Raw genomic sequence first — 26,843 nt, 5'->3', positions numbered from 1 at the left:
CCCCTCTTTTCTTGTGCCAGTGTTGTGGCTTAGTTTACCACTTGCTCTCTCCCCTCTCCCAGTTGGACTGATAGTGCTGTTGACTGCTGTCTGCAACCTGCAGACTGGAGGGAGTCAGACCTCATTCCAGGGGCTGGGTCCATGCCATAAACCACTGGAGAAATAAATAAATCTGCAGTTAGGTCTGTGCCTCACATGAGATCAGTTTCAGTGTCACAAGTTGCGGAGGATCTCCAGGCAGGTAAACAAGATTTGGATTTGAGGTTTAGTTCATTTGCAATGACTTGAGTAATTATTCACTAAAACTAATTAACCTCCTGCCGTTTTAGTAATTAATACTGGAGTGTCTACTCCTGCTCCATCAGCTGGCTGTTTCATTTTCCAAGGGAAGTTTAATATAGTAATAGGTCAGAAGGCAACTGGCATTTGCCTGGTTGCACTCGAGGCAACCCCAGGGCTGTGTCCCAACGCTGGGGGACAGCACAGGCTGCCCCTGGGACGGGTCACACAGCTCCCACAGGGACTCATCTGCTCTTTGCTTTGCTAGTGGCTGCTTTTGTACACCGAGGTACTGTATGTATGTTTGGACAGAAACCGTGGTTGTGGCCATTCCCTGTCGGAGAGGGTGTGTGTGTGTGACAGATGAGAGAGAACCCCTGATAGGAAAAGGAAACCAGAAGTTCCCTTGAAACTTGGTTTTCTGTTGTCTCCTGCCTCCACCCCCACCTCGCTGTTAGTAACTGAGGACACAGCACTGTGAGTTCTTGCCATTTTCTCACAAGCCTCGTGATTTTTGGCTTCTTCATAAAACTACTGATCCGGAATGTTTTTGTTTTTCAATATGCTTTGAGTCCTTCAGATTGCAACAGGAATCTGAAAGGTACAAAGAGCAGGGAGGCAAATAAAAACAACTCTCCATGCACCGCTATTAAAACGTCAGAGTTTTTGAGAGACTCTCGTGAGTTAGGAGAGGGAAAGGAGCCAAGCTGTGTGGTTCTGCCGTCTCGTGTTTGTCAGTGAGGGATGATCTGGCTCATGTTTGCCCAAGGTCTGCAGGTGTGGCAGGGGAACTGCCACAGGAGAGACAAGAGGCTGTTGTCTGATATGTAGAGCTAAGAATTTGTATTTGGAAGTTTACTTGGACAACTTTCTTCCAGCTCAGTGGATTATTTTTCTCAAGCAAAAACCCACACGTTTGCTATTGACATTGCAGGGAGAAAACCAGCAGCCAGCTCCTGAAGGCTACTGGTTTTTAGGATGCTTCCCAGTAGGAAGAATTGGCCAGCTTCAGCAGCCACTGTTATTAGTTTTGGCAACAGGTGAAGATACAGAAGTGCAGCTCCTCAAGGGGAGGTGAGACCCCACCACCACCTCATCCACCTTCTCTGTCCCTGTAGACCAGCCAGTACTGCAAGCCAAGTCAAAGGTGGTAACTGTTCTTCACGAAAACCTTTTGAAATGAAATACCCTTTTTTTTAGGGGGCATTCCTTCATGCCCTCCAAAAAGGAGAGCAGGACGGGACAATCTGGGCCAGTGTGGAAGCGTGAGAAGTGCTGTGTCCTGCAGAATGAGAGGAGCATTAAGAAGGAAGAGGACCAGTTAAAAAAAAATATTTGAAAATGAAAGGACTTAGGAAGATTAGAGTAAGAAAATGTGGGGGCTGTCTGCAATTGCAGAAGTAAGTTTTAAGGCATTGGGCCAATTGCAGAAGAGACAGAATTTCTCACAGTCTTTCTGAGGGAAGGACCCAGTGGAGACCTGTTGTGGGGCACGCACCTACACCACTGCATCTCAGCCAGCAGGGTTGGGGCAGAGTTGGCAGTACAGTCTGGGGCCCTGCCATACCACCGAGCACTCTGGCATTAGTATGCTGAAATTCAGGAACCCACTGTTTTGGTTTTTTTTTTTTTCTCAGCCCAACATGAGAGAAATATTATTTTTAATACTGTATAAGGCAAAAGGAGACATTGCAGAGAGGGAGAGAGGCTGGAAGGAGTCACTGCTCTCTGCTTAGACTGATTTGTTTTGCACAGTGTTTTCTGTCTTGATTTAATGGTGTGTTGGCTCTTTCCAGCAACTAGACAGGGGAGGAGGGACAGGAATATGTTCCCAGCCTTTGGCCAAGAGTGTCCCAGAGCGTCCTGGGCGTGACCTCTTCAGTGTTTATTTTTCTTTCTCTACAACTGACCCAGATGCTGGGACTTGAGACTCGGGCCCTCCTGGCCCGTTGAACCCCTTCTGGTACAGCATGTGATGGTCCCAGGAAACAGGCTGTTCCAGTACCTGGAAGTGTTTTTCTCTCCGGCCGACTGTTCTGTCCGTTTGCATTCCAGGAAATCAACACCCGTGAGAAAAATCCTGGGAGAGCACTGCCACCCAGTGGGGATGGAGGCAGGGATCCGAGTCGGGGGCACCCGTCCTCCGCTTGTGTACAGCAACAGTGAGAGGAAAAAGCCTTTCAGGCAGAACAGTAAACCATCCCAGAATAGAACAAAAGGGAAACTAGGTTTTGGTCAGCTTTATTAGAAAACAGCTACAATGAATGTTCAGTGGAACCAGATTAGCGTTCATTTATATTTGCAGCCTATGCAGTCTCTTTCTTGGGAATGACAGCAAGGTTTGCAAACTGAGATGGAATTTTTGGTCACGCAGAACTGAAAAACTAACAAAGTGTCTTCAAGCAAACAAACAAATCAACAAACAAACCAGTTTTAACTTAATCTACTGTGCCAAGCACTGGAAAAAACCCCCACAACTTTGGAGGAAACGACATTACATTTCATCAAAGTTACAAATCTTTCATTCCAAAAAAGCATCTTCTGTTTTGCACTAGTAGGTGCTGCAAATCCAACTTAACACAATAAATAGTTGAATAAACTTCAGGACCAGGCTGAGCCAGTTCAAGCACGTTTCTGGGCAGATATAGCTGGGAAGTAAATTTCCCTCCTACACATCACATTTCTCTGCCTGATTGGAGGTATTGTGTTGGCAGGAGTAAACTACAGCTGGTCCTTTTGTTTTTCTGTGGAGGGAAGGAATTAAGATAATTTAAGGATATACTGTACAGAGGAAATGCAAGGGCTGAGCATATATATACAGATACTCCCCAGAGGACCCCAGTGGCAATTTTTCCATCCATGGCTACCTGCAGCTAAAAAAACATCGTGCCACGGGGGCACGGAGTTATTGGGTTTCTTTGCAGTTCTCCTATGGTCAGACAGAAACAGCCCCAGGCACAATCCTACGGATGTGTGTGTAAGACTTCCTGAGGGTAACACTTCCGTGATGAGACACCCCCCGAGGCAGGACACACTCTTCGGTCAGCTTCTGAGTTTCAGGGTCCCAACACAGCACTGTCGCGATGACTTCGTTCTTTTCATCTCGGCCCCCGGTGATAAACAGCTTGTTGTTGCAAGGAGAAATCCCACAACTGGCTCTCTCATGGGTGAACTGAGTCACCAGGCACCATGTGTCTTCCTGGGGGCTGTAGGAGTAGAGTGCTTTCATTGCCCCACCTGGAGAGGAAATGGATATCAGTTTGCACCTGCCATTTCTGTAAGAGATTTTAACTAAACCACCCACTTCAACAAGGCTCCATTCCTGACATTCGTAAGAATGATTTATGCCCCAAAGCTTAGAAAAAACAAGGTCACAGGATACTTCATTGTTTTGAAAGCCAGATCCGCAGAAGCCCACTTATTGTTCATAAGGCTGTGGAAGTTAAGGCCAGAATAAACTGCTGTGGTCATGCAGTGTGACACAGTACAACCAGCAACAGACCTTTCTCATACCTGCTGCTTCAGCTAAAGACACAACTTTAGCAAAATACAATCTTGTTTAGAAGAGTTCAGATCATGAAGGCGTAGATGTGGTGAGCTGTCACTATTAGAAATGGGTGCAAGATTTCTTCACTGACTCCTCTAACTTCAGCGTCCATCTGCCCATTAAACCTTCTTCTGCCTTGAAGTGGCTATTTTCGAAAGCCCATTCCTCATTTAGAGATTTGTCAGACTGAACTGGTAATCTTCTTATGGGTAAGCTAAACAGAGAGTGACCTTCAGTTTCTCCATGTTTCCCAAATCTGCAGTAATGCTTAAAACTTTCTGTGCACCTTTTCCAATTTTGCAGATTTTTCTTATGAAAAATGGTCAGTATCTCAGTACCCAAGAAACACTGTGGAAATATATTCCCTCCTGAGAGTACCAACAGATGAATGGTTCTTATTCTGAAATTTGCAGGGACTGGGTCTGTCTTCAACTGTATAGAATAGGACTGGGGAAACCTTGAAGCCACAGTCTTATTGATGAGTTGCAACAATGCCTGGGATCCTACCCGCTGGCAAAGTGAGCATTTATCTATTGTAGTTATAATAAACATTGGTTTCGGTAATACTACTTCAGGGATGATCACTGTGACTTAAACAAGTTTTATTTTCCAACTGGAGAAAACGGAAAACATACACATTGTTAGTTACAGTGATTCATCTGGCAGCTGGTAGTTCATCAGTCTGGGTAATGTGATGGCTTTGGGTGCAGTAACCACATGTTCTTTTATCTTTTAAACCTTAGGTGAGGCTGATTTCTATCCGTTTGATTTTAGATTTGTTTCTCAGGGAAACAATGGGTTTACTGGAGAAAGATGCTGAATGATTGTAACTGGAGTATCCTGTCAAATTGTATCAGGAGCTGTATCAGCTCACCCATAAATAATGCCTTCTCTTTCTGTCTCTCATCTTGTAGGAAGAGGGTGATGTCAATCCCTGTGCTGAGGTGAAGCACATACATACACACAAGGTGCACATATATGTATATATATATGTGCACACACATGCACACTATAAAACTCCCTTCAGAACACCATTTACTGTTTGGTGATAGTATATCTATCTGGCTCAATACCAGCCCTCAGCACCATATTGATTGTACTGCCAGTGAGAAAATTTCTGTGCCAGGGCTGGGGGAGATGACTCTTCAGAGCTCCTGTTTTGGAAACAAATGTTCTTCTTTCCTTCTTTTGGTTTTTCCAGCACCATCTGGAGATGCGTGCAGGCTCCCTTCTTCCTTCAGAGTTCAGCTCACTACCACTAAACTCCTGTTCTTCCATCTTTGCTTCCAGTTCTGGCAATTGACTGAATTAACCCCTGTCACGATCTAGTGAAGAGGTCTGGATCTTTGGGTATCAGTGGCTGTGCTCCCATGACCCGCTCCTAGTACTCATATCCCTACATAAATCCCGTGTGCAGTGGGCTGTGTAATGCCCCTGGAAAGGACAGAGGGACATGATGTAGCCATAGGATCATGCTCTTGCCACTATGAACCCATGTTTGGATGGCTTTAAATTGTCTCTGGAGTAGGTCCAGGTTTCCAAGATTCCTACCACGCTAACAGGGAGTTAAACTTGGTGACTCTTCACTACTGTTTGTGAATGTGCTGGGTTTCTATCCCTCAATAACTCAAAGGGAAAAGCCATCTGACCACTTGATTATACTCCATAGAATTTGTGGGTAAAACTAACACACAGAAACAAGCTCTGCTGTGTCTAAACAAGAAGGAACATTAACGCTTCACCTACCCACAACATAAATGTGATCACGGAAACTTGCAGCATTGATGCATTTGGCTTCTACTGGCATAGCAGCTTTCAGGCTCCATGTGTTAGTCGCAGGGTCGTAGCACTGAGTCTTGTCCGTCGCCAGCTTCCCGTTGGGTCCTCCTCCGATCACGTAGAGTTTCTTCTTGTAGCTCGCTGCTGCAAAGGAGCTTACATTGACCATGAGGGGAGCAGCCTGTGTGACCGTAAAAACTCATTAGTAACTATTTTGATTTCAAGTAGTCAAACTGATGCCTACAGGGTGGGAGCCTGCTGAATTTTAAGTCAGATGGTCTTTTAAGATGATGAGTAGGGTTCAGAAGATGATATTTCTAGGGATAAGGGAGAAGTATGTTTCAGCTTTTTCTTAAGACTGTAAATCCCTTAATAAATATATGCTCTGTTCAAATATTGTTATTAAAATAACATTGTTAACAATTCAAAAGTTAGGAAATGTACAGAAATGCCTCAAATCTCCTTTACATACTTAGGTACATTGAAAAAACACAAGATGATCATTCTAATTGCAGCTGTGATTGTTAGATTCCTCCACATGGCTTTCTATCATCTAAAAACTAGGGTTTGTATCTGCCATTATTATGCCTAATGTCATTATTTTCATGGATTAATTGGCTGCCTAATACTCTCTTCTTGTTGCTTGAAGTACAGTTAGAACTGTGGGGTTTTTCCATCCTGTTTACCTTGAAACCTGTACTTTCAACTTAAATGTATAACCCAAACTGTGTATAATGCACAGGTTGCTACACACATTTTATATATATATATATATATATATAAAAAATGTATCAGAGCAGTTGTTTTCAGCCTGTGCTCTGGTTCATGTATAGTGTGTTCTTATTTACTGATTTATGGACCACTCACTTTAAAAGCCAACTAAGAAAAGGAAAATTAGGCATCAGATATCTCACAGGCAATGATTGGCAGGAAATACCTTTTTTTTTTTACTTTCTAAAGGATACACATTTCTACAGAAAAAAAAAATTTAGGGATTTTACAGATCAGAAATACTTAAAAGAATTGTACTAGAACCTGTCTGGTTCATTTTTATGATTCAAAGCCCTAGCATTTTCTGATTAAAATGTTCCAAATGAGTAAAATGTTATGTGATGCAGTATCTTACCTCTGACCAGCAGTTATGAAAGGGATCATATGCTTCCATGCTGTTGATTCTCTGCATGCCATCGAACCCTCCAATGACATATACTTTGCCACCCAACACAGCCATTTTATGCCTCCATCGCCCAATATTTAGATACTCAATTTGTATCCATTTGTTGATGGAGGCGTTGTATTTCCAGACATCATGCTTGGTTTCTTTGCCACCTGCAGTGTACATGTCACATGTAAATACAATAGCATAGTTTGTATTTACTCCAAATCTCCAATATGTTTAAATTTAAAAATGTTTTCTCACAAGAGAAAATAAATCATTGGCCCTTATTATTAGCTCCTTAGTGACCTACACCAATGGCCTGGCCCTGCTATACAAGAAGAAAAATTCTGCATTTAGTTTAGTGAAGGAAACTCTGAACAATTTCTGCAGCCAAATATTTGGTAAAGATAAATCACTGTTCTTCACTTTACCAGACCACAACCCTTTTTGATTTTAATACTGAGTGAAGGACCAGCCACACACAGCATGGTGATTTGCAGGAGATTTTTGTGCACCACCAGGGCTTTGCAGAATGCTGGGAAATGCCACATGAACAAACGTGGTTTAAATAAGATAGCGGAGGATGCTGCCGTTGGTAGTGCCAAATCCCTCAAAGACAGGCCTGCCCTGGGGAACTGCCAGTTTGTGCAGGGTAGCTCCAGTCAGCTACCCTACTGGTTCACATCGGCAAACAAAAGACCTGACTCTGAACTCCTATCAACAGTAGCCCTGCATGACATAGTAGAAGTTTTACTATTCAGCCTTGGGATCATATGGCTGGGATCTCATTTTTTTACCTCTCCTTCTGGTGTCTTTCTCTACTGACTTGGATTTGCTTCATATTTATAGATTGAAGGTCAGAGTTGGACCCTGCAGACACTCTAGAGCTGTCTTGCAAGTGAATCTTTACTTGTGCTAAAGCAGAGAGCAGTGTTTTAAACAAGCACTGTTGTTTGCATGTAATTTTTGGTGTAACTGCAATACGAATGGATCTAGTTAAGCCTGAAACCACATTTACAGACTGAGTAGCTTATTCCATCATCTGCAACCTGATTAAACATTTGCTTCACTGGTGAATATACTGAAAAGAGAATTCATATTCCATTGAGAAAGTGTCTGCCCTCATTGGTATTCTGTACTGCAGCCAGATCACTGCAAACTGATGGAGCTCATCTCTGGGCCAAATAGCAGATTGAATAGGAGATAATTAGCATGCTAGAAAGAGTCGTTTGTGATGCTTTTGTCTCAGTATTTTTCACATGTATGTGTTGAATTTTCTTTGCGCTCAAATAGCTGAAGTGGCTGAAGGGCCTGAATGCAGCTTTCATGGTTACAAAGGGGCTGAGAGACTGCAGGTGTTCCGTTTACCCCTCCCTTGAAATTTCTCTTTTACATGAGCTTGTTCTTTCCTGCACAGGCTGAAACGCTGGTAGGAGCCTGAGCTGGACCGAGCAGGTGAATTTGCTGTACATCAGGAGGCAGGGAGAGATTTTTGAGAGGACTAGAGGTTTATTTTGTTTCTGTTCTTTCTCTAGACCCTAGTTCTTTCCAATTTGAGGAAAAATTGTAGTAAAAGTAACAGAATGGTGAGTGACAATTCACGTCATTTTTAGTCACACCACAAATGTAGTGTTTCAGTCCATCCAGTCAAAGCATTGAAACTGTTCGGGGAAGGGTGATCTAAAAGTAGTCATAATCTCGTGCAAAGGACTTTCCTATTCAGATAGGAAAGTTCAGATGCTAAAAGAGTAGGGAAGACTCCAAACTCTACCAGGGTAGTGAGGGAAATATGCATGTGGGAGGAGAGATTAAGTTAGGAAAGATAGAAGTCAAGTTAGAAAAGAACCAAGTCACAGGAGCTAAAAGAAAGAAAAGTTGAAAGAAAGTTGAAGGATACGCAGGAGGAGGCAGATGTTTAATAAGGACTGAGGCAATAATAATTTGGTTTAGCTGGAAAGAAACTACTACTGACTTTGGTCCACTCAGCCCTTTATTTGAGTGGGAACAGTGAAAAGGAGATAGGAGAAAGGCTAAGAAGGAATGGAGGGAGTGAAAGATATGAAAGTAAGCAGAAAAGGAAGAAAGAGAACCTGTGAGAATGGCAGCAAGAGGAAAAGCAGCTCTGGCTCACCAGAGCAGGGGAGGTGTTAACCTGGCCTGGAGGTAGCCTGGATAGAGCGTAAAATAAAAACAGAGAAGAGACACTGGAGAAGATGTCAGGAATAAGAGGAAGCAAAAAGCCTGTGACCTTGAAAAAGAGGAAAGGGTAAGAGATTAAAGGCTGATGGAAAAGAGACCTCTCAACTCAAGAGTGTGAAGGTGTGAGGGATGTTCCCTAATCGGGATGTTTGACTTAGGATCCCCTCTACAGCTAACCTGTAACAGAGGGTCTGCTGCCAGCATAAAAAGAAACTCCCTATGGTGGGCTGAAAGGAAAAAAACTTCTTTATATGTAACTAGGGAAGAAATAATCTAATTCTTATCCTGGGATAAAAATTTAATAAACTTTAAATTGGAATGAGGTAAAAAAATCTGTGAATTCCCAAAAGAGGGAATGCAACAGAAGATATTTGAAAAAATGCAATGGACCACTCTTCATACTTAAGCAAAGCATTCACACTTTAGCCCTCCCTCCCTCCTCCTTTCTTCTCTCCTGTGTTAAGTGGGCATAGGATGTGGTGGATGATTTTGCAGGAAAAAGTGTCCTGCCCGTGGAGGCACTGCTCTGTATCAGGGTCTGTAACGTGGCAGTGATTACAAGCTTGCTGTCACTTTTCCTTTGGAAAGCAGAACGAGATCATCAAACTTGTTTTTGACAGGCCATCAAAACCAGCTGTCAAACTGAGTGGCAAGGTTGAGTTTAACCTTTTTGATTGTCAAAGTGAAAACTCTGTAGCTCCTGGATCAAACCCCTACACGGAGCTCAGCTGTATTTGTGTGGGAAGTTAAATGTGCCTCCTGAAGCTCTCAGGATGAGGGCCTGCAAATGATATGTTCAGACCCACGCTGTGTGTCTGGAACATTTGGTTTCATCTGGCTTTGATGCGCTGTTGAAGTGCTCCTGAAAGTGCTGTTTTCAGGTAGCAGCCAAACAGTGGTGACAGTTCCCTGCAGGTTCTTGACTGATCCGTGCAGAATGAGTCAGATTCTGCCAGATTTTTGCTTACGCGTGTGGAGCTGCAAATGAACTTACTGTAAGAAGATGCCGGAGCAATTATTCTTCATTTTATGTTTGGTAAACTGTTCTCAGAGTCCCTTCCATGACCACTGGCCCTGAGTGTGCACACACAAGCAGCCGTGCGTATAGATGAACATTGGTTGAAAAGAAATCCTGTGCTAAAACCGTTTCCAGGGCCAGGCAATGTCCTCACACATCCAGCACTTCTCTGCAGTCTGTTCAGAGCCAAAGCATTAGGAATACCTGTAGTGATTAATTCTACTAAAGCTGCCTCAAGCATGCTTGTGAGAAAAGCTGGAAATAATTGTGAGAACCCTCCGCTCCCCTCTTCCACTCCCAATGTCTTGTTCCTTACCTGATATGTAGACTTCATTTTTTAGCGTAATGCATGCAAACTCCACCCACTTTTTGTTCTCATTCTCCGTCTCCTGCTCTGTGATTGGTAATTTGGCTACTTCCAGGCGGCTTCGCCTCAAAGGATCCAGGCAAGTCACTTCTGCCACAAACTTCTCATCTTTTGTACAGCCCCCTATGATCATAAACACCTCAGACTGGAACTCATGCATCCTGGGCTTGGTTCTTTCTGTAATAATCTGAATGCAAGCAAGACAGAGTGAGTACACAGGGCACTTACACCTACAGCTACAGAAAGGTCTGGTGACTTTTTTTCTGATTACCTGTTTTGTAAATCACAACTGGCTTACATCAGATGAACCAATTATCAAACACTCTCTAAGTTGAAAGCCTGGAAAGCACCCCAGAAGCATTCTACATTCAGTAGAAGTTGCTGTATCCTTCTTCCAGCAGGATTTCTCCAACACTGGACTTAGTTGCTTTTGCCTAACTGCTAGGATGCTTTCCTCTTGGGAATTCACAGAGTGGCACCAAGAGCTATGAAGGTGAGCTCTAGTGACACGGCTGGGTGTGTGTGAGGCAGTTGAAAAGGACAGATTTTATTTGGGCTGACAGAGTGAGGGTAAGGTAGGAGGGCCCTGAGGTTTGTGTATGTCCTGGGGAGCTTGGAGAGAGCAAGACTGCAGTTAACATGGCCAGAAAATAAGTGCTCTCATTATCTGTCCTGAAGAGATATGTTAAAGCATCAAAGCAATAGGAATTCTCTACTATGGGGGTGCTTTTATTGGTTTCTTTGTTTATAAGCCCTTATTTTATGCCAAGACCAAAAGACTTACTTAAAGCCAGCACCAGGCTCTGAAACGTGGCCAGCTCTAATTTACTGCCTGTTGGCTTAGTTTATTCGCCAGGTCTTTGTCCTGGGGAGACTAGAAAAAGTCACTTCCCGGGTAGATGTTCACCAGGAGCAAAGAATGCAGGGGGTGCTTGGAAACTTCTGTTCTGCCTGGAGGAAATGCTTACAAGCAAGTGGAAATGAGTGCATTAGTGTCCCAGGGGACACTGGCACTATGCTGAAGGACAGAAGGAATAACCTTCTTTATCCCCCCCAGTTTTTCATACTGGAAGAAAGGCAGTGTAAAAGGTATGGGGAGCACAAAAAGTTTTTCCTCTGCTTCTGCTGTTATCAATTTGCAGACCCTTAAAATCTGCTGGTAGAGGTCTGCACTCCTCTGCAGCCATCTTACATCTGCTGAGGACTGGATTGCAGTTGTTACCTTCTCTGAGCCCCAGAGAAGCAGTCTGTGGACCCACAGGTTCAATTCTATGGCAGCAAGCAGCTTGCTTACAGTTTTACTTCTCTTTCTAAACTACTTTTAATATGTTTGTATAAATTGGCATAGTTTATCTATATTAAAAAATGATTATTTCCACAGATATAATTCTTGTATTTTCCCTATGTTTAGCAAATTATTAGGCAAATTTTTTTAAAAACATCTGTCCCAGAAGTTTCCAGCTTTCAGAATTCTGCTTTTAACCTGTCAGTCACCATCGCTGGGCGTTAGCCCTGGGGAGAATAGCTGTCAGGGCTGCCTCTGACGGCTGCCCCTTTGAAGATGAGTGTAATGAGTGTTCAGCCTGGAGCAACACTCCCTTTATCTATCCCACATGGACCTGACAGGCTGCTGAGTGGGGCAAGGCTTCCTCGGGAAGTTCCCACCAGACTGGCCGGCACTGCCCGGGTCGTCGTGTGTTGTCTTACGCAGTCACCGGCACAAAGAGCCCTTGGTCTTTCCCCTCTGCCAGTGACACATCCACTGAGAATGATGGATCCACAACATGCTCCTGAGGCCTCCTGCCTCCCTCTGACTCTCCGAGGAGGCACACAAGTTTCCTCACCCGCTCACGTACCTTTGCTCCTGTTGTGAAATCGGACCTTGAATTGCTCTCCCCTCTACCCCACATTTTGGGCCAGGAGGTGTGATTGATACCTAACTGTCCAAAGAGGACCAGCAATTGAAGAACTGGAGATCTACCACAGCCTACCTTGAGCAGGCAGGACAGGACTCAACTGGATGTCAGGACGAGCCTGTCTCTTTGGGTGCAGTGACCTCTGCAAATGAGGAAGACAGGCAGACCTCTCCTCTGGGAAGAGACCGACTTCTTCATGGGAGGTTGTTTCTTTCTGAAAGATTTCCCCCCATAAGTAATGAATGGAGTTGTTGCATATTCAAATTTGAAAGAGTCATTACAGATTGTGGCAGAGTTTAGCGGGAAAATTATCCTTCCTTTCTTAGGCTTGAAACATTAGCTGAGGGTGAGGTGTCAGGAGTAACACCATTTGCCTTTTTACTGGGAAAGTCACATGGGGTCTTTGTTTAGCTGCACAAGTGTGCGTATGAAGGGTGGAGCTCAGATGTTCATATACAGGAAGCTGTACACTTTGTTTTAAAACAAGCTACCAAGAATTTCTAAGCTCTCTAAATGAGCAGGATAACTGGTGGGACCCACCTTGACTTTTCAGTAGCACCAGTTAGTGAAACTTCAGTGCAAATACCTTTTTCTGCCTCATGGTACTGCTCCTTCCGATGGAATTTTTGAGCAGAAGCATGAGACATTTAGAAAGAGCAGCAAATACCTTCCTTTTTTTACTCACCTCATTGCCTGACAGATGGTACATTCTTGCTTCCTGGAGCAAAGGAAAAACATCTGGACACTGTCTAATGAGTTGATCGGCTTCAACAGTCTCTACGAAATACCAAGGGTCCAAGAGGGGCAGACGGACGTTCTCCAGCACATATGGCAGGAGAGGAAACCTTTCTGACTCCTTGTAACGAACCCAGTTCATTACAGTTTCGAACACCTGTGCCTCTTCCGTGACGTAGAGGTCATCGCTCTTCAGCGTGCTGCAGAGAATGTCGGCCGGCAGCTCCAGGAACTCCTCATAGTTCAGGACCTGGGTGAAGTTCTGGATAATGTAGTTCTGCACTTGCTGTTTCAGGCTGTGCAGGGAGTGGGCATCAGCCAGTCTCAGGATGCCAACGCAGTTCTCTGGCTGGAGGGCTTCGGTGAGAAAACTGGCACAAGCATCTACCATGCGAAGGAACTGTGGACAGAAAAAGCGTGTTTAAGCACAGAGGGGTTACTTGTATGACTATTGCAGAAGAGCTATGGAGCTTTTTGAATATTATTTATTTTTGTCACAAAAGTAAAGGGGTTTCTAACATTCCCCTTACCTCTGTAAGATCTCAAAGCACTAGCAAACATGGAGTTGGAATTACAAAGCACAGATGAGGTCCCCAGGTTTCAGATGTGCTTGCCCTGCTTCATCTTGTATATCAGCTCAGATAACTAGAAGGTAGTCTGGTTTTGGAGTGCAGGTGGCTCTACTGTCTGCATTTATGCTCCCACCATCCACACTCTGAAGGTGTCTGAGGCCATGCTAGGGTGGTGGAAAATGAGTGCTGGGGTCTGGGAGGCTTGGCCCAAAGTGCAGCCTCCCCAGAGGATATGGGCATGCTCTCCTGTACTGGGGGACGTGGCAGGAAGAGAGTGACCATCAGCCAGTCGCTAAGTTGCCTGACAGCCAGGGTTGTCTGGCAAGTGTCTGTTCTGGGGGAGGCCTTTGAAGGTTTTCGTGACCTTTGTGTTCTTTGTCTTCACCATTGGTTCAAAAAAACATAGACGTGCATTTTAAATACAGAGTCTGCTTTATCAAAGAACTTCCCATGTTTGCGTTCAACAGGGCATCACAACTACTCTCATCATTTCCTTTGCACAAAAGCCCCACCTGAGGGTCCAAAATGTGCAGATGCTGGACCACAGATGTCTGTGGGGCATTGGCCATGAACTACAGTGTAAGCTGGGTTGCTGGTGATTATTCAGGAATTGGGAACCACTTTGGGAGAGAACTGATAAGTTACATTGCTTCATCCTGGCCTTTCCGTCGCCTCTGTGATTTCAGATATGGATAGGGCATCAATATTTCATGTTGGTTTTGCCCCTGAGCAGTGCAAACAGCAACACACAGAACGATGGGTCAGAACTGATGCTCTGCATTTCCGTCCACGCTTTTTGGGTCCTTTTTCCATCCAGCGTCAGCAAGCAAACCATTTTAACTCGTTCTGTCCCACTGGGGAAAGTTGCACAACAGTAATTTAGGGGTAAAAGAGGAAGTGAAAAATTTTTAAACACTGTAGTATGTAGATTTGTTTCAGTAATTAGGGTAGAATCTTCTAGACCCGGCGGGGTCGTGTTGACACATTTAGACTGTTTACCAGAGCTGAGCGATCGCAGACGCTGCATACAGACTACCTGGTTCCTGTTTTACATTTAGATGTGGTCAAGAGTTTAGAGAAATGCAACTGACTGATGAACAAGGGTACGCAAAGTCTCAGAATACTGTGCTGCTGTTGGGATATAAATATGTCAGCAGCACGATGTGGCATGGTGGCAGAGCTCAGTGGCCTCTTGGTGCCTGCCACACTCACATTGCCTTGGCTAGCACAAGGCTAACACTTTGAACTCGCCAGTGCATTTCCCTGAGGATCTGAGAGGACTTTGCCAACACTGGGTAGTCCTCAGACCTGAGGCTGGTTAAGCACTAGCCCTTTAAAAGTTGGCAGTAACAAGACGCAAAAAAACAAATCTGGGATTTGCCAAGGTCACTCATCAAGTCATCCACAAGTCTGGGAACAGACCCCAAAATGATGTTCTCACCAGCCTACAGTCCAACCACTGTAGAGTGCTCTAATTATTTATACATGGCTTGTTAAGAGCGATACTCACGAGATGACACCAGAGGATTTTCTCCCAGGCGGTGCACGCTGGTCTCACAGCCACGCAGACACCACTAATCATGCTGGGTAGCTATGTTTGTGGCCAGACGAATGCGGAACTGCGAGGTGTGAGTGTGAGAAACGGTTCCCACCGAGGGCTTAACCAGAGAGGTTGGACCGCTTGAGAACATATCAAGGCAGGACTTTCCCTGGCTGCTCCTCCTCGTCTCTGTGCTGCACTGTCTCCCCACCACTCCCTTCATTTAGAGACAAAACTCCCCCCAAAACTCCCCCAAACTTGCTGGGGGTGCTTCAGTCCCATGAGAGGAGGTGACTCAGGAGAGCACCCAGGAGGAAGACGCCCCTCAGCCTCTGCTTCATCTGCTCTGATTATTCTTGCAGAGCTCTGAATTTTCTTCTTTCCCTTCTGCGAGCCCCTCTTAATGGCACCCCAGGCATTTGAAAAGCCCTGTTCCCTGGGAACAGTTACTTCAAGAACTGAGTTCTTCTACTAATACCCCTTTGAATCCAGGTTCTTCCTTGCTAGAGACATCCCATGTGCTTACTTGGCCTCCACTTGGCCTTCTCTCTAAATAATAAAATTTATTCTCCCCATTGAAGGCCTTGCTTGTCCCAGCTTTGATTCAAGCGTGAGCAGTGCCAGCAGCCCTGCCTCCTGCTATAACCCCCAGAAAGTGAAGGGAATGGCGGTTGAAAGGGCTCTTATTCATGATCCCTCTCTGTATGCAGCACACTTCGGGGTCACATCCTGCACCCTGCAGCTGCATTGCCCTCGGCCACCCGCTCCGCCTGCGGCTGCAGGGGCAGCATGTCCCAGCTCAGCAATAACACCTGCCTCCCACAGGAGCCCCACGGCGGGGAGCCAGCTGGGTGGTGAAGGGGCACAGCGACCCTTGCAGGGTGGCTTTCTGGGGAGCTGGCAGCTTTCTGAGCCCACGGACTGATCTCGGAACCGGAGCTGCCCAGAAGCCCTTCGTTAGCAAATCACGCCTTCTCGGCTGGCATTACGCAGTGGCTGTGGCGTAATTAGCACTGTCCTGCAACAGCCAACCTGGCCGCTCACTGCTAAGTGGCTACAGGATGGTCTTCAGATAATTGGCAAAGGATTTTCCTTATAGTGTCTTCTTCGTGAAAAGTAGATTAGCGTACGGATGAGAGGTGCTTTGGGAGTCAGTAAGGCCATCTGGCTGGTGGTGCTTCAGCTGGCCCTGGGGACAGAGCAGCTCTGCTCTGCTTAGAGCAGTCAGAGTGAGGCAGCTGAGGGGCATCCTCCCGTGTTCCCACTGCAGCTGGCATTTCCCTGGCAGTGGTCACCACAGCCCTTCATGACAGTACTGGTTTTTTTACAGCTGCTCAGGAGCTTGCTTCCCTCCCATGAACTCTTTGCTTCCACCAAAGCAGCTGACGTGGCCCCTCACTAAAGCCATGCGTAGGGAGTGGGATAATAGAGAGATTCCTGGGGGGGCAGGAGGCAAGTAGACAGGTATGAAGGTTATTGTTGAATTACTGCAGGGGAAGCAGAGTCCTCTGCCACAGCCCTGAGAAGCAGCTGAGATCCTGGCCCTACCAAGAGATGAGAGGATGAGCTGCTCCGCAGGCAGTGCGGGTGGTATTGGCTACTGGGCTGGCTCCAGGGTGGGCACCAGCCTTGTGAGCACAGTGGCTGGGCAGCCGCCAGCCCAGACAGAGAAGGTGACTACTGAACTCATGTTGCAACTGTGGAAAAAATTTGTCTGGGTCACTTCAGGGTGAGGCTTAGCTGTTCAGCAGCTCCCTGTTCCAAATCCTTCACCTGCTGCCCCCCAGGAGGAAATCTCTGTGCACAAAGCACACTGCGGCAGGGATTTCTGCTCTCTCTGAATAGCCGTCCCCCCCTCCCTGCTGTCAGTTTGGGCTGCATTTGGTCAAAACTCACTGGAAGGGAATAACGGAAGGTATAATTATGTAAAACGTCTTCAAAAATAGTTTCTAGAGAAAAGTGGAGTATCTATATTGGAATATCTAGAACTGTGCAAGTTACTTCTTTTTTGGTTCTTTGTCAAGTCTGAGAGATTGAAAATAGGCACTGCCAAAAATTGTTGCTAGTCAGATAAAAAAGTACTACTTGGAATTTGGTTTTCTCACATGTCATTAATTGGAAAGGAAAGAATTTCCCAAACAAAAAAGCTACAATAAATTGCAGAATTAATCTTTTCAGCTGTTGATAAACTGAAATTAAATATTTGTCTTTTTCAACCATTTCTGTTTGTTCTTCAGCATAAATAGCAAAGACAAGCTGGCAGAATGCTAGTAGTTACTGAATCTTTTTTACACAAAACACATTTTCAGCCAAAAACCTCACCCTTGTATAATGTGAGGCTTTAAGCCTTATAAATCTTTATAGTATCCAAGACCATTGCAGTAAGATTTGGGACCACTGCTTTTAGTAGAACATTCCTGGTTTTCTAAGTTTTTGTAGGTTACTATCCTTGCTGAAGGCACCCTCACGATTTTATCATTACTCTAACAGTGTTTGATAGTTTTCTTACAGCATCAGCCTTGGTGATCAAATTTATTCTTAACTTTAATGAAAAATAGGGAAAAAAAGGAAAAACCATGTTTATGCTTTTGATGGTTTCAGAAAAAAGAATAAAAAAATAAGGAATGATCCTAAAGAAAAAAGGTTCAGGAGAAAATTAAAAAATCACAGAAAAGTGTCCAAAAATGAACCAAAAGTAACCTTTGAGTGCTACCATTTTGCAGTATTGGTCTGCTGAAAATGTCAGCCAGTTACTCCGCTCCAGCTGCAGATGACAGTAAAGCTGGACCACCTTTTCTGGATTACCTGGGGGAGCACTTTGTGATAACTTTTCCTTCTCTCCCCACAGCAAGTACCAACCCCCATCACCCCAAAGCCCACAGATCCATTTCAGAGCAAAACCTCACGTGTAAGATTCAAGAATCTGAAGTTCATAATGAACCGTGATGATTATGGAGTCAGGCGTTTCTTGCCTTCCTTGATGAAAAGACTTAGACACACACACACATTGGCACTTGGCAGGTTATGCTGGTTGCAATTTGTTAGCAATTTGCAGCTTGGTACCAGGGACTGCAATTTGGTAGACCTCACAGGTGATTTACAGGGCACGTGAATACCTCATGGACCAAACACTGAGTAACGCTGCTCAAGTCTGACTTCCCACAAGTCCCAGGTCATGACTAAAACATCAAGAGTCCTACAAAGGAAGATGCTAACTTTGCCTGGTGAGCCTCCATCTCAAGGCAATGGAGAGAGAGAGATGAAGTTAGCTTCCTGAGAAGGCTCTAGGGAGACCTCATAGCATCCTTCCAGTATCTGAAGGGGGCTTATAAGAAAGCTGGAGAGGGACATTTTACAAGGGGATGTAGTGATAGGACGAGGGGTAATGGGTTTAAACTGGAAGAGGGCGGATTTAGATTAGATATCAGGAAGAAATTTTTCACTATGAGGGTGGTGAGACACTGGCCCAATCTGCCCAGAGAAGCTGTGGATGCCCCATCCCTGGAGGTGTCCAAGGCCAGGCTGGATGGGGCTTTGAGCAACCTCATCTAGTGGGAGGTGTCCCGGCCCATGGCAGGGGGGTTGGAACTCAGTGATCTTTAAGGTCCAACCCAAGACCTTCTATGATTCTCTGGCCAGCCATACCAGCCACTGCTCACTAACTCTTTTGGGCTGGAAGACAACTGGCCTCCACAGACTAACCTGAATCTTGGGGAGCACTGCCCCAGCATCACAACCCTGCCGCCTGGCAGGTGGCACATGGGACCAGAGCCCAGCTGTTCACCTCTTCGCGCAGCACCCAGCACAGCAGCATTCCAGTACATGGCTGCAAGTGACAATTTTTACTGCAGTGTAAATAAATATGAAGCAAATTGCTTCCAGAACCCATGAAATCAAAGAAGTTTGCAGTGTGTTAACCAGGGTACAACATGGTGTTGCCAGAGCAAGGTTGCATCAGTGCATTTGAATTATCTGTACCTGAAAAAGGCTGGCGGCTTCCAAGACTTTCTGTACGTTTTGCTTTGTGATGAGCATCTTGCTGGTGTAGGTGTAGTCCAAGAGTATATTCATGGTTTCTGCATCAACTCCTTTAAGTATGATCTTCTCTTCATATTTCTCTCTTAAATCATTGCAGAACATGGCCCTGAAAAGAAAGACATTTATCTTTTACTGCATCCCAGCCAGCAGGATGAGGCATTCTGAAAGCATTTGGTTATATAGATTTCAACAGAGAATACTCCGATTGCTTCATGTTTTATGCAATTAGTCTGTAGCAAAGTAACAAGGCAAATCCTTTTGTTGCTTTCATACTTCTTTACTCACAAATTTGATAGGCATACGCACACGATGGATACCCCACAGCTGGACTCTGCAGTAGACCTGGAGCTCCATGGCAGCAAAAGGCAGCTGGGACCTTCCCTGAGTAGTGCTCTGTGTCTGGACTGATGCTGCAGAGCAGTTGTGATGTCTCACCTGCTAGCCAGACTCTTACTCTTTCTGTTTCTCGTACAGGCTCAGCTCATTAAGCCCAAACCTCCAAGCCACTGACATTCTCCATACTTCGTTAGCACTGAGCACATGTACTTTATAAACCTTGTAAACCTTGTCAAGTTCGATATCCCTGTGCTTTGGAGTTGCAGAACGCTGGTTAGACTGAACCCTGAGGGCCAGACCAGATCCACATGTCTGATAACCTCACCTCTAAGCTTCCCAACATATCTTTGACCCCATTAATACCAGGGATGGGCCAGGAGGGAATGGCTTATGGATTTGCTTCCAATAAAGAAGCTATCTTTTCCTCTGCTACGTTTTGGGAACTTCTGGTAGAATTGTAGAGCTGGTACCTCTTGGCTAGAGAAGTACTTGAGTAGTCATGAACTGGAACTACTGTTAGCCAGAAAGTGCAGTGTTTTCATGTATGTTGATACCACCTTGTCTTTGGTGGATAATACTGCATTTGAAAGATGACTGCCACACACAGCTTTGGCACTAGTCAGGTGTTTCATGTGGGATATAAATCAGTAATTTCTCTAAGAGCTTTTTTAATCCGCTTTGCATTGTGATAGCTGCAAGGCAAATACACGCATCTTCATCTGCATTTTCAATTCATAGATTTAAGTATTTCTTCCAATGCTTTTGCTTTTATTTAGAAGTTTGATCACTCGGTCTTGTTCACTGCATTCAGAGAGCAAGATTTCACATCATTTGGAGTCTCGCTCAACAAATTAGAAGTACGTGAGTCCACTTGTAACTGCGTTGGTGAAAAACATGTGCAGATCTAAAGTGTAATTAGAAGCGCTCTTTACCCTGCATACCAAACCCTTCTTTATTAGTCATGTACAATGTTGACAGGACAGTGCAACCTGGGAAGTGGATAGAGATCCCAAGTCTTAGGCCATGCTTTTCTTGTAAAAGTGGTGCCAGAATAAAGCTGTCTGATTGACACATCTTACCAGAACAAAGATATTAACAGTTTTTATTGCAAAGAGCTTAGGCATGGTGAATGGCAAATGTTTGGAAGATACCAGCTACTCATTGCTCTAAGAGCTACCTGTTCCTTGCCTCAGCTGAGATTTTATAGGAAGAGAGAGCTGATATTATCTCAATAAAATAAAACCAGCCTTTTGGATAAGCAGCAGCAGGAGACTTGGGCAGAGAAGTTACTTGTCAGAAAAGGTATTCAGCCAAAATTCTCATTTTCCCTTTACTCATCTTGGCTCGTTAGAGGTTTTTGATTCACTGCTCTGCTCCATGGTCTGGTTTCTGCTGCCACTGAAATCAAGAGTATTTGAAAGGCATTAAGACAAAATGCTCCTTAAGTTCAATGAGCGCGAGAGCAGGATCCTCCTTAGCTTTTCTCCCTTTTGGCGGTGTCGAATGTTGTATGCCTGGGGCATGCAGGCAGGTGGCCCACTGGCCCACCCTCAGTGCCCACTTCTCCCTGGGAATGGGGTTTCAATGTGGAGAGGGAGGTTTGTACAAAACAGCCGTTTCAATTGCACGGGATTGATAGGTGCCGAATGCTGCATCTGAATGAGGAATAGGCCGTTGTAGGATGCAGGTGTTGTCTGCTCTTGTTCCTTTTATCTCTTAAACTGGTGACTCCAGTCTTGTATTTAACCATCCCTGTCGGGTAGGTGAGAGCTCTCACTTCCGTCGCTCAAAGCCGGAGGGTTTGATGGAGGTCAGTTGGAGACACCCAGAGCTACAGCATTGCACGGCTGCTCAGAAACCAGCCTTGGGATTCTGGTGGAGGTTTTGCACAGGGTTCTTGTCAAAATGCTTTCACCTATCTCTCTCCTAATCTGTGAAATTGCTTTAGAGCTGCCATCCACTCCCCATCTCTTAGGGTAGAGATTCATGTAGCATGGCTGCAACCTGCAGAAATCACACATACTCCCACCAGCACTCCTTTCTAGAAGGTGACAGGGGTGAATAGGGCCATACTGTCCAGGAGAGCTGACTCCTGTAGGGTCCACTCCTTCTGCTCAGATGGAGTGGAACTTCATTTTTACCCTGAGTGCCAACTAGAGAGAAGACCACTCAGGACTGATCAGGCTGAGCTTCTCTGCTGGGCATTAAATGCTGCTTCTGAACCTCTGGTCTGGGTTTACCTGTACTTACCCAGAGAGGTGTGTGATTATTTTCTCTGGGGCTCTAAATCCTTCAGAAGTGACTAGTAATTTAATTGTCTGTTTCCCTGGTTCCTGTCTGTGTGTAATTCTGAAGTAAGCCTTTGGCCCAACATTTACTCTAAGAAGTGCACATCTGAAGTGAGGGGCCCAGGGCCAAATTTTGATACCTAAAAATGGGCAAATTCAGAAAAAACAGGGAGAAATCTCAATGAAATAAATGAAGGGTGGCAGTCTGTGAAGTACTTTTTAAGCACCCATCCACACTGGAGTGCCTGTGCTTGAAATTATGAACCTGACTTCAAACCACCATGCTGGAGTTTGAGGATGCTCTGGAAAATATTGCTTCAACCTCTCCCAGCCCCATTCTCCCACTACCTTGGGCAGTGTAGGAGTAAAGAACTACTGGTTGGCTTGTATTTCTTCTTCTCTTCTCTTCTCTTCTCTTCTCTTCTCTTCTCTTCTCTTCTCTTCTCTTCTCTTCTCTCTTCTCTTCTCTTCTCTTCTCTTCTCTTCTCTTCTCTTCTCTTCTCTTCTCTTCTCTTCTCTTCTCTTCTCTTCTCTTCTCTTCTCTCTCCTCTCCTCTCCTCTCCTCTCCTCTCCTCTCCTCTCCTCTCCTCTCCTCTCCTCTCCTCTCCTCTCCTGTCCTCTCCTCTCCTCTCCTCTCCTCTCCTCTCCTCTTCCTTGTTACCTTCACCTGGGTTACGTGGAGAGACAACTCTATTTTGTGTATAGATGCAGGATGTGTCTGAAGTACTAATCTATCTGCTCTTACGCAGTGCTGAAGGAAGGACTAGAAGCTGTTAACGTTGTTTAACCGCGTTTAAGCCAGCTGCTGTAGATCGCTTGCATTATGGCGTCTGGCGCTCAGGAAGGGGGTTGTGTAATTGCTGTTGCAGGGCAATGAAGCCTATGACTCACAGGGTCCCTTGTACTTTGCTCCTGTGCACGGGTGCTAGAGGCCCTGTAATAGCATGGAACGTACTCACAGGAATAGTGTGATTTAAGAATTTCTTTCTTCCTTGGATCCATGCAGCTTCTCGTGAATTATGGCAAGATGAAAACAGTCACCTTGTGAGTAGTAGAACTAGTGAAGCTCCGTTCCCTGCAGACTTGTGTCCTCCTTTCCCCCTTCATGGTGACCTCAGCTTCCCCTACGCAAGCCCTCCATTCTGTCTGATTATTCCTCTCACACATTTCGCCGTCCCTCTCAGGACACTCAGCTCTGTGCTGGCAGCCTGTGTCCGGCTGAGCAGGGGCAGCAAGAGCTTTGGCTGGTTGTGGGTGCTGCGTGTGTTGGCTGGCCAGGACACGGTGCTGGTTGCCCAGCTGAGCACCATGGGGTCCCAGTCCTGGGATCTCTCCTCTGCTGAGCTACTGATTTCCATCAAGCTTGCGGGAACTTCAGTTTTGAGATTTCCACCCTCTGCCAAACTTGATTGAAACTAACCCAAAGGGTTGTGACAGGAGGCACTGACAGACAGGCAGACAGCATGATATGATAAATCTCAACTCCGTGGGAAGCCAGGCCAAACACAAGCGCCCAGGGTTGTAGCCCCCACGCGCGTGTGCAGTTGCCTTGGGATGAGATGACCTCCAGCCAAGTATCCCCCCCCTTTCCTTCCCAGGGGCAGGCTGCAGCTCAGGTCTCAGTGGAAAACCGGCCAACAGTAGTTATCAGAAAATTGTCTTGCCTGGTTTTAACCGTTGAGGTCCCTTCCGATTGCAGCACCTTTCCTCACAGCAGAAGAGGAATTGCTGTTTTTCAAAGTAATGTTGTGGTAATTCTTATCTTAATTTGAGCATCTTCTGTCTTTCCTGCACACGAAAAGTCTGGGCATCTCTGATTTTAGTTGTACATTTTCACATGTGTGATCTATATAGTCTATCAGTGGAAATAATACCTATCTCCATATATTCACAGACACAATGTCCTACGAGATGGTAAAAGCAGAACCGTTCTTCCAGGCACTGCCAGCAAAGCTTACTAGACTCCATTAAAATTAGCTTTTTGCTCATGTCACAAGTGGTCACAGGTTCTTTTTTCTCATGTTTCCTCTGTAGCTATTCAGTCATCTGACCACTTTAGCAGTAAAAAAAGAAAGACAAAAAATGCCAGCCATGCAAATGTGATTGTTTAAACGATAATGGAAAATCTGTGTTAAAACTGATACTGAGTTCCTCTGTGTGTCTAAAATTTGTCCTTGCTGGCCAGTAGTCTCAGATAGACTATCTATTGTAGTACTAAAAGAATGAAAAATTCGAGAGCACCAGAAGGAGGGAGTGAAATGGTAAAATTGCTTTCAAGCAGATATTTCCCGTTGCAATTGATTTTCAGTAACCCGAGGAAAGATGGAAAATTCCTTCCTTTTCCTCCTCAACAATTTTATGCAATATATATTTTTACCACAGAACAGTAATGGGGAAAATGATCAAATACCACAAACCCACTCCTATCTCAATAAAAATGCCGCATGATCTGCATGAATATTCCTCTTTGCCTGTATCCCATGGGGTGACAGATACTCGGTTAAAACAAGATTTTCTCATCCACTTGTCTGCCAACCGTTCTCTGTTTCTTTGCATGCCTTCAGCGGACTTGCTGAGTGCTGGTATCAGAACTCCGGCAAATCCACAACTTGGCACCTGCCTTATTTAAGTCTCCCACTTTAAAAAAAAAAGAGCTGAAAGGTGTCAGGAATTACAGACTCACTGCGAATTTGCAGAGTTTAGCAGCTAGTTTATACTCCTTGGAGATCTACAGTTCAAGGCTAAGAAGCAAAGTAAGTTTCTTGGTCTTGTTTCTTACATGCCTTACCTGAAATAATTGCTTGCTGCAGCAAGGACCACTCGGTGACAGGAGAATTCCCTGCTGTCCACGCACAGGATGACGTCCGTAAGGGAGTTTTCAAGCCGAAGGTTCTCCAGGCCATTCTGGAGCACCAGAGAGAGTCCCGTATCATCAAACTTGACCTTTTCGCCACTCGAGACTTCCACCAGGTCCCCCATTTTCGTCGAACACTCATTGTCCAAAGAGATCTCGGGCTCCTCAGAGCTCTTCTCCAGCATGTCCCCCATTTTCTGGCCAGCACCGTCTCATTCTGTTGGTGCTTCAATCTAAAAATTGCTCCTAAGCTTCAGACGAGTCACACTGCAGAAGTTGGGCGGATTTCCTGTCCAGAGGTCTCTGCTTATCTACAGCTGTCACACACACATAACAGGAAGCCTTGCACTTTCTCATCCTGTTAACACAAACAAAGGGTGTTTTTTTTCGGTGAATTTCAGGCAGTATCAATGTGTTTAGAAAGGACTTAAGATGCCTCTGGATGTGAGAAGATTACAAGTGACAGGGAAGGCCTGCTTCCCACCCTCAAACCAGCCCTTTGCTGTTATCCAGATCTGCTGGTTGTAGCGATAGGTGCACCATATGGCTATCGAGTCACTCCCACCAGACTGGGCTGCTAAGGGGAAGAGGGTATTATTTTAATTATCTTTTTCCAGGTATGTGAATATCAGTCAAAGAGCTGGTTTTGGTTTTGGTTTTTGGTTTTGGTCTTGGTTTTTAATAATATGCTCACATATTCAGAAACCCCGCCAAGTGGCTGTTTCTGTCCCTCCTGACACGTTAGCTGACAAACATCGGATGGCTTTTCTTTAAGGCTAAATCAGTGTAAATCTCTCGAGGACATGGAGCAGCATCAAAGATCTCACAGCTGATGGTCTTCACACCACGCTGCTGGGCGCAGTGCTGTCCCTCGTGTCCATGCAGCCAGCGTCATGCCGCCAACTCTGGCTAATAGTGGAAGCTAAAGGAGAGAGCCTAAGGAGCAGTGTATGCATGCTCATCCCCACCATCCCCGCTGCTGGAGGTAGCTTGAGTCACATCTACATCTAAGTTGCAGTCCCTGAGATAAACACTGATGGTGGTGGGACTGTGGGCTGAGCGCCAGCGATGGGGACGCTGCCAGGGAGCGCTGGGGCTGACCCTCCAGCGTGACAGGAGCACGCAGAGCACAGGGCTGAACCTTTCACTGTCACCTAGGACTGAATTGGATCTACTTGGACCTTGCCTAGATGAGAAGCTGACCCAAGCTGACTGAGATAATCAGCCACACAGCCTAATGAAAGTAACACAGTAAATCCCCTGGCTTGCTTAGGAGTTAGAAAATCACATCCCCTCTCTCTCCCCCTGCCCTGAGAGGAATGCAGGACTAACCTCTAACCTTGGTAGCTTGAGTGCTAACCAACCAACCTTGCCTTTATGATACTTACTTCTAGGAATCCTCATTTGGCCAATCCTCATGTTTTTATTGTGTGTTTAGTTTCCTCTTTTGTCCCCAGCTCGTACAGCTGAACTCGCAGTGTTAAGGGAAGCTTGGCTTAGAAGAGGGAGGTGAAAGCAGCATTCAGAGCGAGCCAGATTCAGAGAGTTCTTGTACAGGATAGGATGGTCAAGAGGAAGGAAAGCAAAAAATCTCCCTCCTGCTTTCCCCTACCTCCTTGTAATGGGTTTTTCTTCGTTTTGTGTAGTCTGTGCAGCACTTTGGCTTTTTACTTTCCCAGCCAATGTAAATGTGTTCCTGCTGCCTTTTGTGCTAACTTTTGGTAATGAATACTTCCTCTTGTAAAGCCAGTCCCATCTTTCCACCAAGTACTCCTCCAAGAATACAATCAGAAAATGAAGGAGGCCCCTCAAAAATATCAGGTGTGCTTTTAAAATCACAATATTTTAACCCTATGTTGGGTTAGGTTCTCTTTGTTTATCATCATGACTTGTGACCTTAGGGAATTCATCTTATCAGGCTTTTCTCTGATGGTAAGAAGCTTCATATTTTCTTTATCTTTTTAAGCGAAACTTGAGATTCAGCAGTGATGACTTGATTCCAGTTGCTGAAGCTTTCAACAAAGCGTTAATAGTTGTGAAAGCTGAAGTAAGATTGTATTGGCCCTGAGTGCTGGGAATGGAAACCCTGCAGTAACTAGGCTGGCTGATAGCTGTGGTATTGCCACCTGGCTACCCATTAACTGCACTCTAGAAAGGACCTTAGTAGCTCAAACAAGTGTTGACTAGTAGTAGCAGTAATCACTGTCTGCAGTCTG

At 45.2% G+C, this 26,843-nt stretch overlaps 1 protein-coding gene across 1 annotated transcript; it reads right to left on the bottom strand.

Annotated features, from left to right (window-relative positions):
* Window positions 1-2,505: 2,505 nt before the first annotated feature.
* On the bottom strand, window positions 2,506-24,846 carry KLHL6 (kelch like family member 6). The gene is made up of 7 exons (XM_074153351.1): window positions 24,562-24,846; window positions 19,090-19,255; window positions 12,950-13,399; window positions 10,298-10,535; window positions 6,732-6,934; window positions 5,573-5,786; window positions 2,506-3,516 (listed from the first exon to the last, which is right to left on the bottom strand). Exons 1-7 carry the CDS (start codon window positions 24,819-24,821, stop codon window positions 3,215-3,217), a joined length of 1,833 nt encoding a protein of 610 aa, XP_074009452.1. The 5' UTR covers window positions 24,822-24,846; the 3' UTR covers window positions 2,506-3,214.
* Window positions 24,847-26,843: the final 1,997 nt, after the last annotated feature.

Source organism: Numenius arquata, chromosome 9, assembly GCF_964106895.1.
Source record: "Numenius arquata chromosome 9, bNumArq3.hap1.1, whole genome shotgun sequence".
In the NCBI taxonomy this organism is placed as follows: domain Eukaryota; kingdom Metazoa; phylum Chordata; class Aves; order Charadriiformes; family Scolopacidae; genus Numenius; species Numenius arquata.
Note: the sequence above shows the minus strand (reverse complement) of the source record. Positions and strands in the feature narration are given on the sequence as shown.

Excerpts from the sequence above, each read along its gene's own strand:
- KLHL6 (XM_074153351.1), bottom strand. The coding sequence starts at position 24,821 with ATGGGGGACATGCTGGAGAAGAGCTCTGAGGAGCCCGAGATCTCTTTG. Across the intron at positions 5,787-6,731 it reads TTCATAACTGCTGGTCAGAG|GCTGCTCCCCTCATGGTCAA; the intron begins GTAAGATACTGC and ends ACGGTCACACAG. Across the intron at positions 3,517-5,572 it reads TGATCACATTTATGTTGTGG|GTGGGGCAATGAAAGCACTC; the intron begins GTAGGTGAAGCG and ends TTTCCTCTCCAG.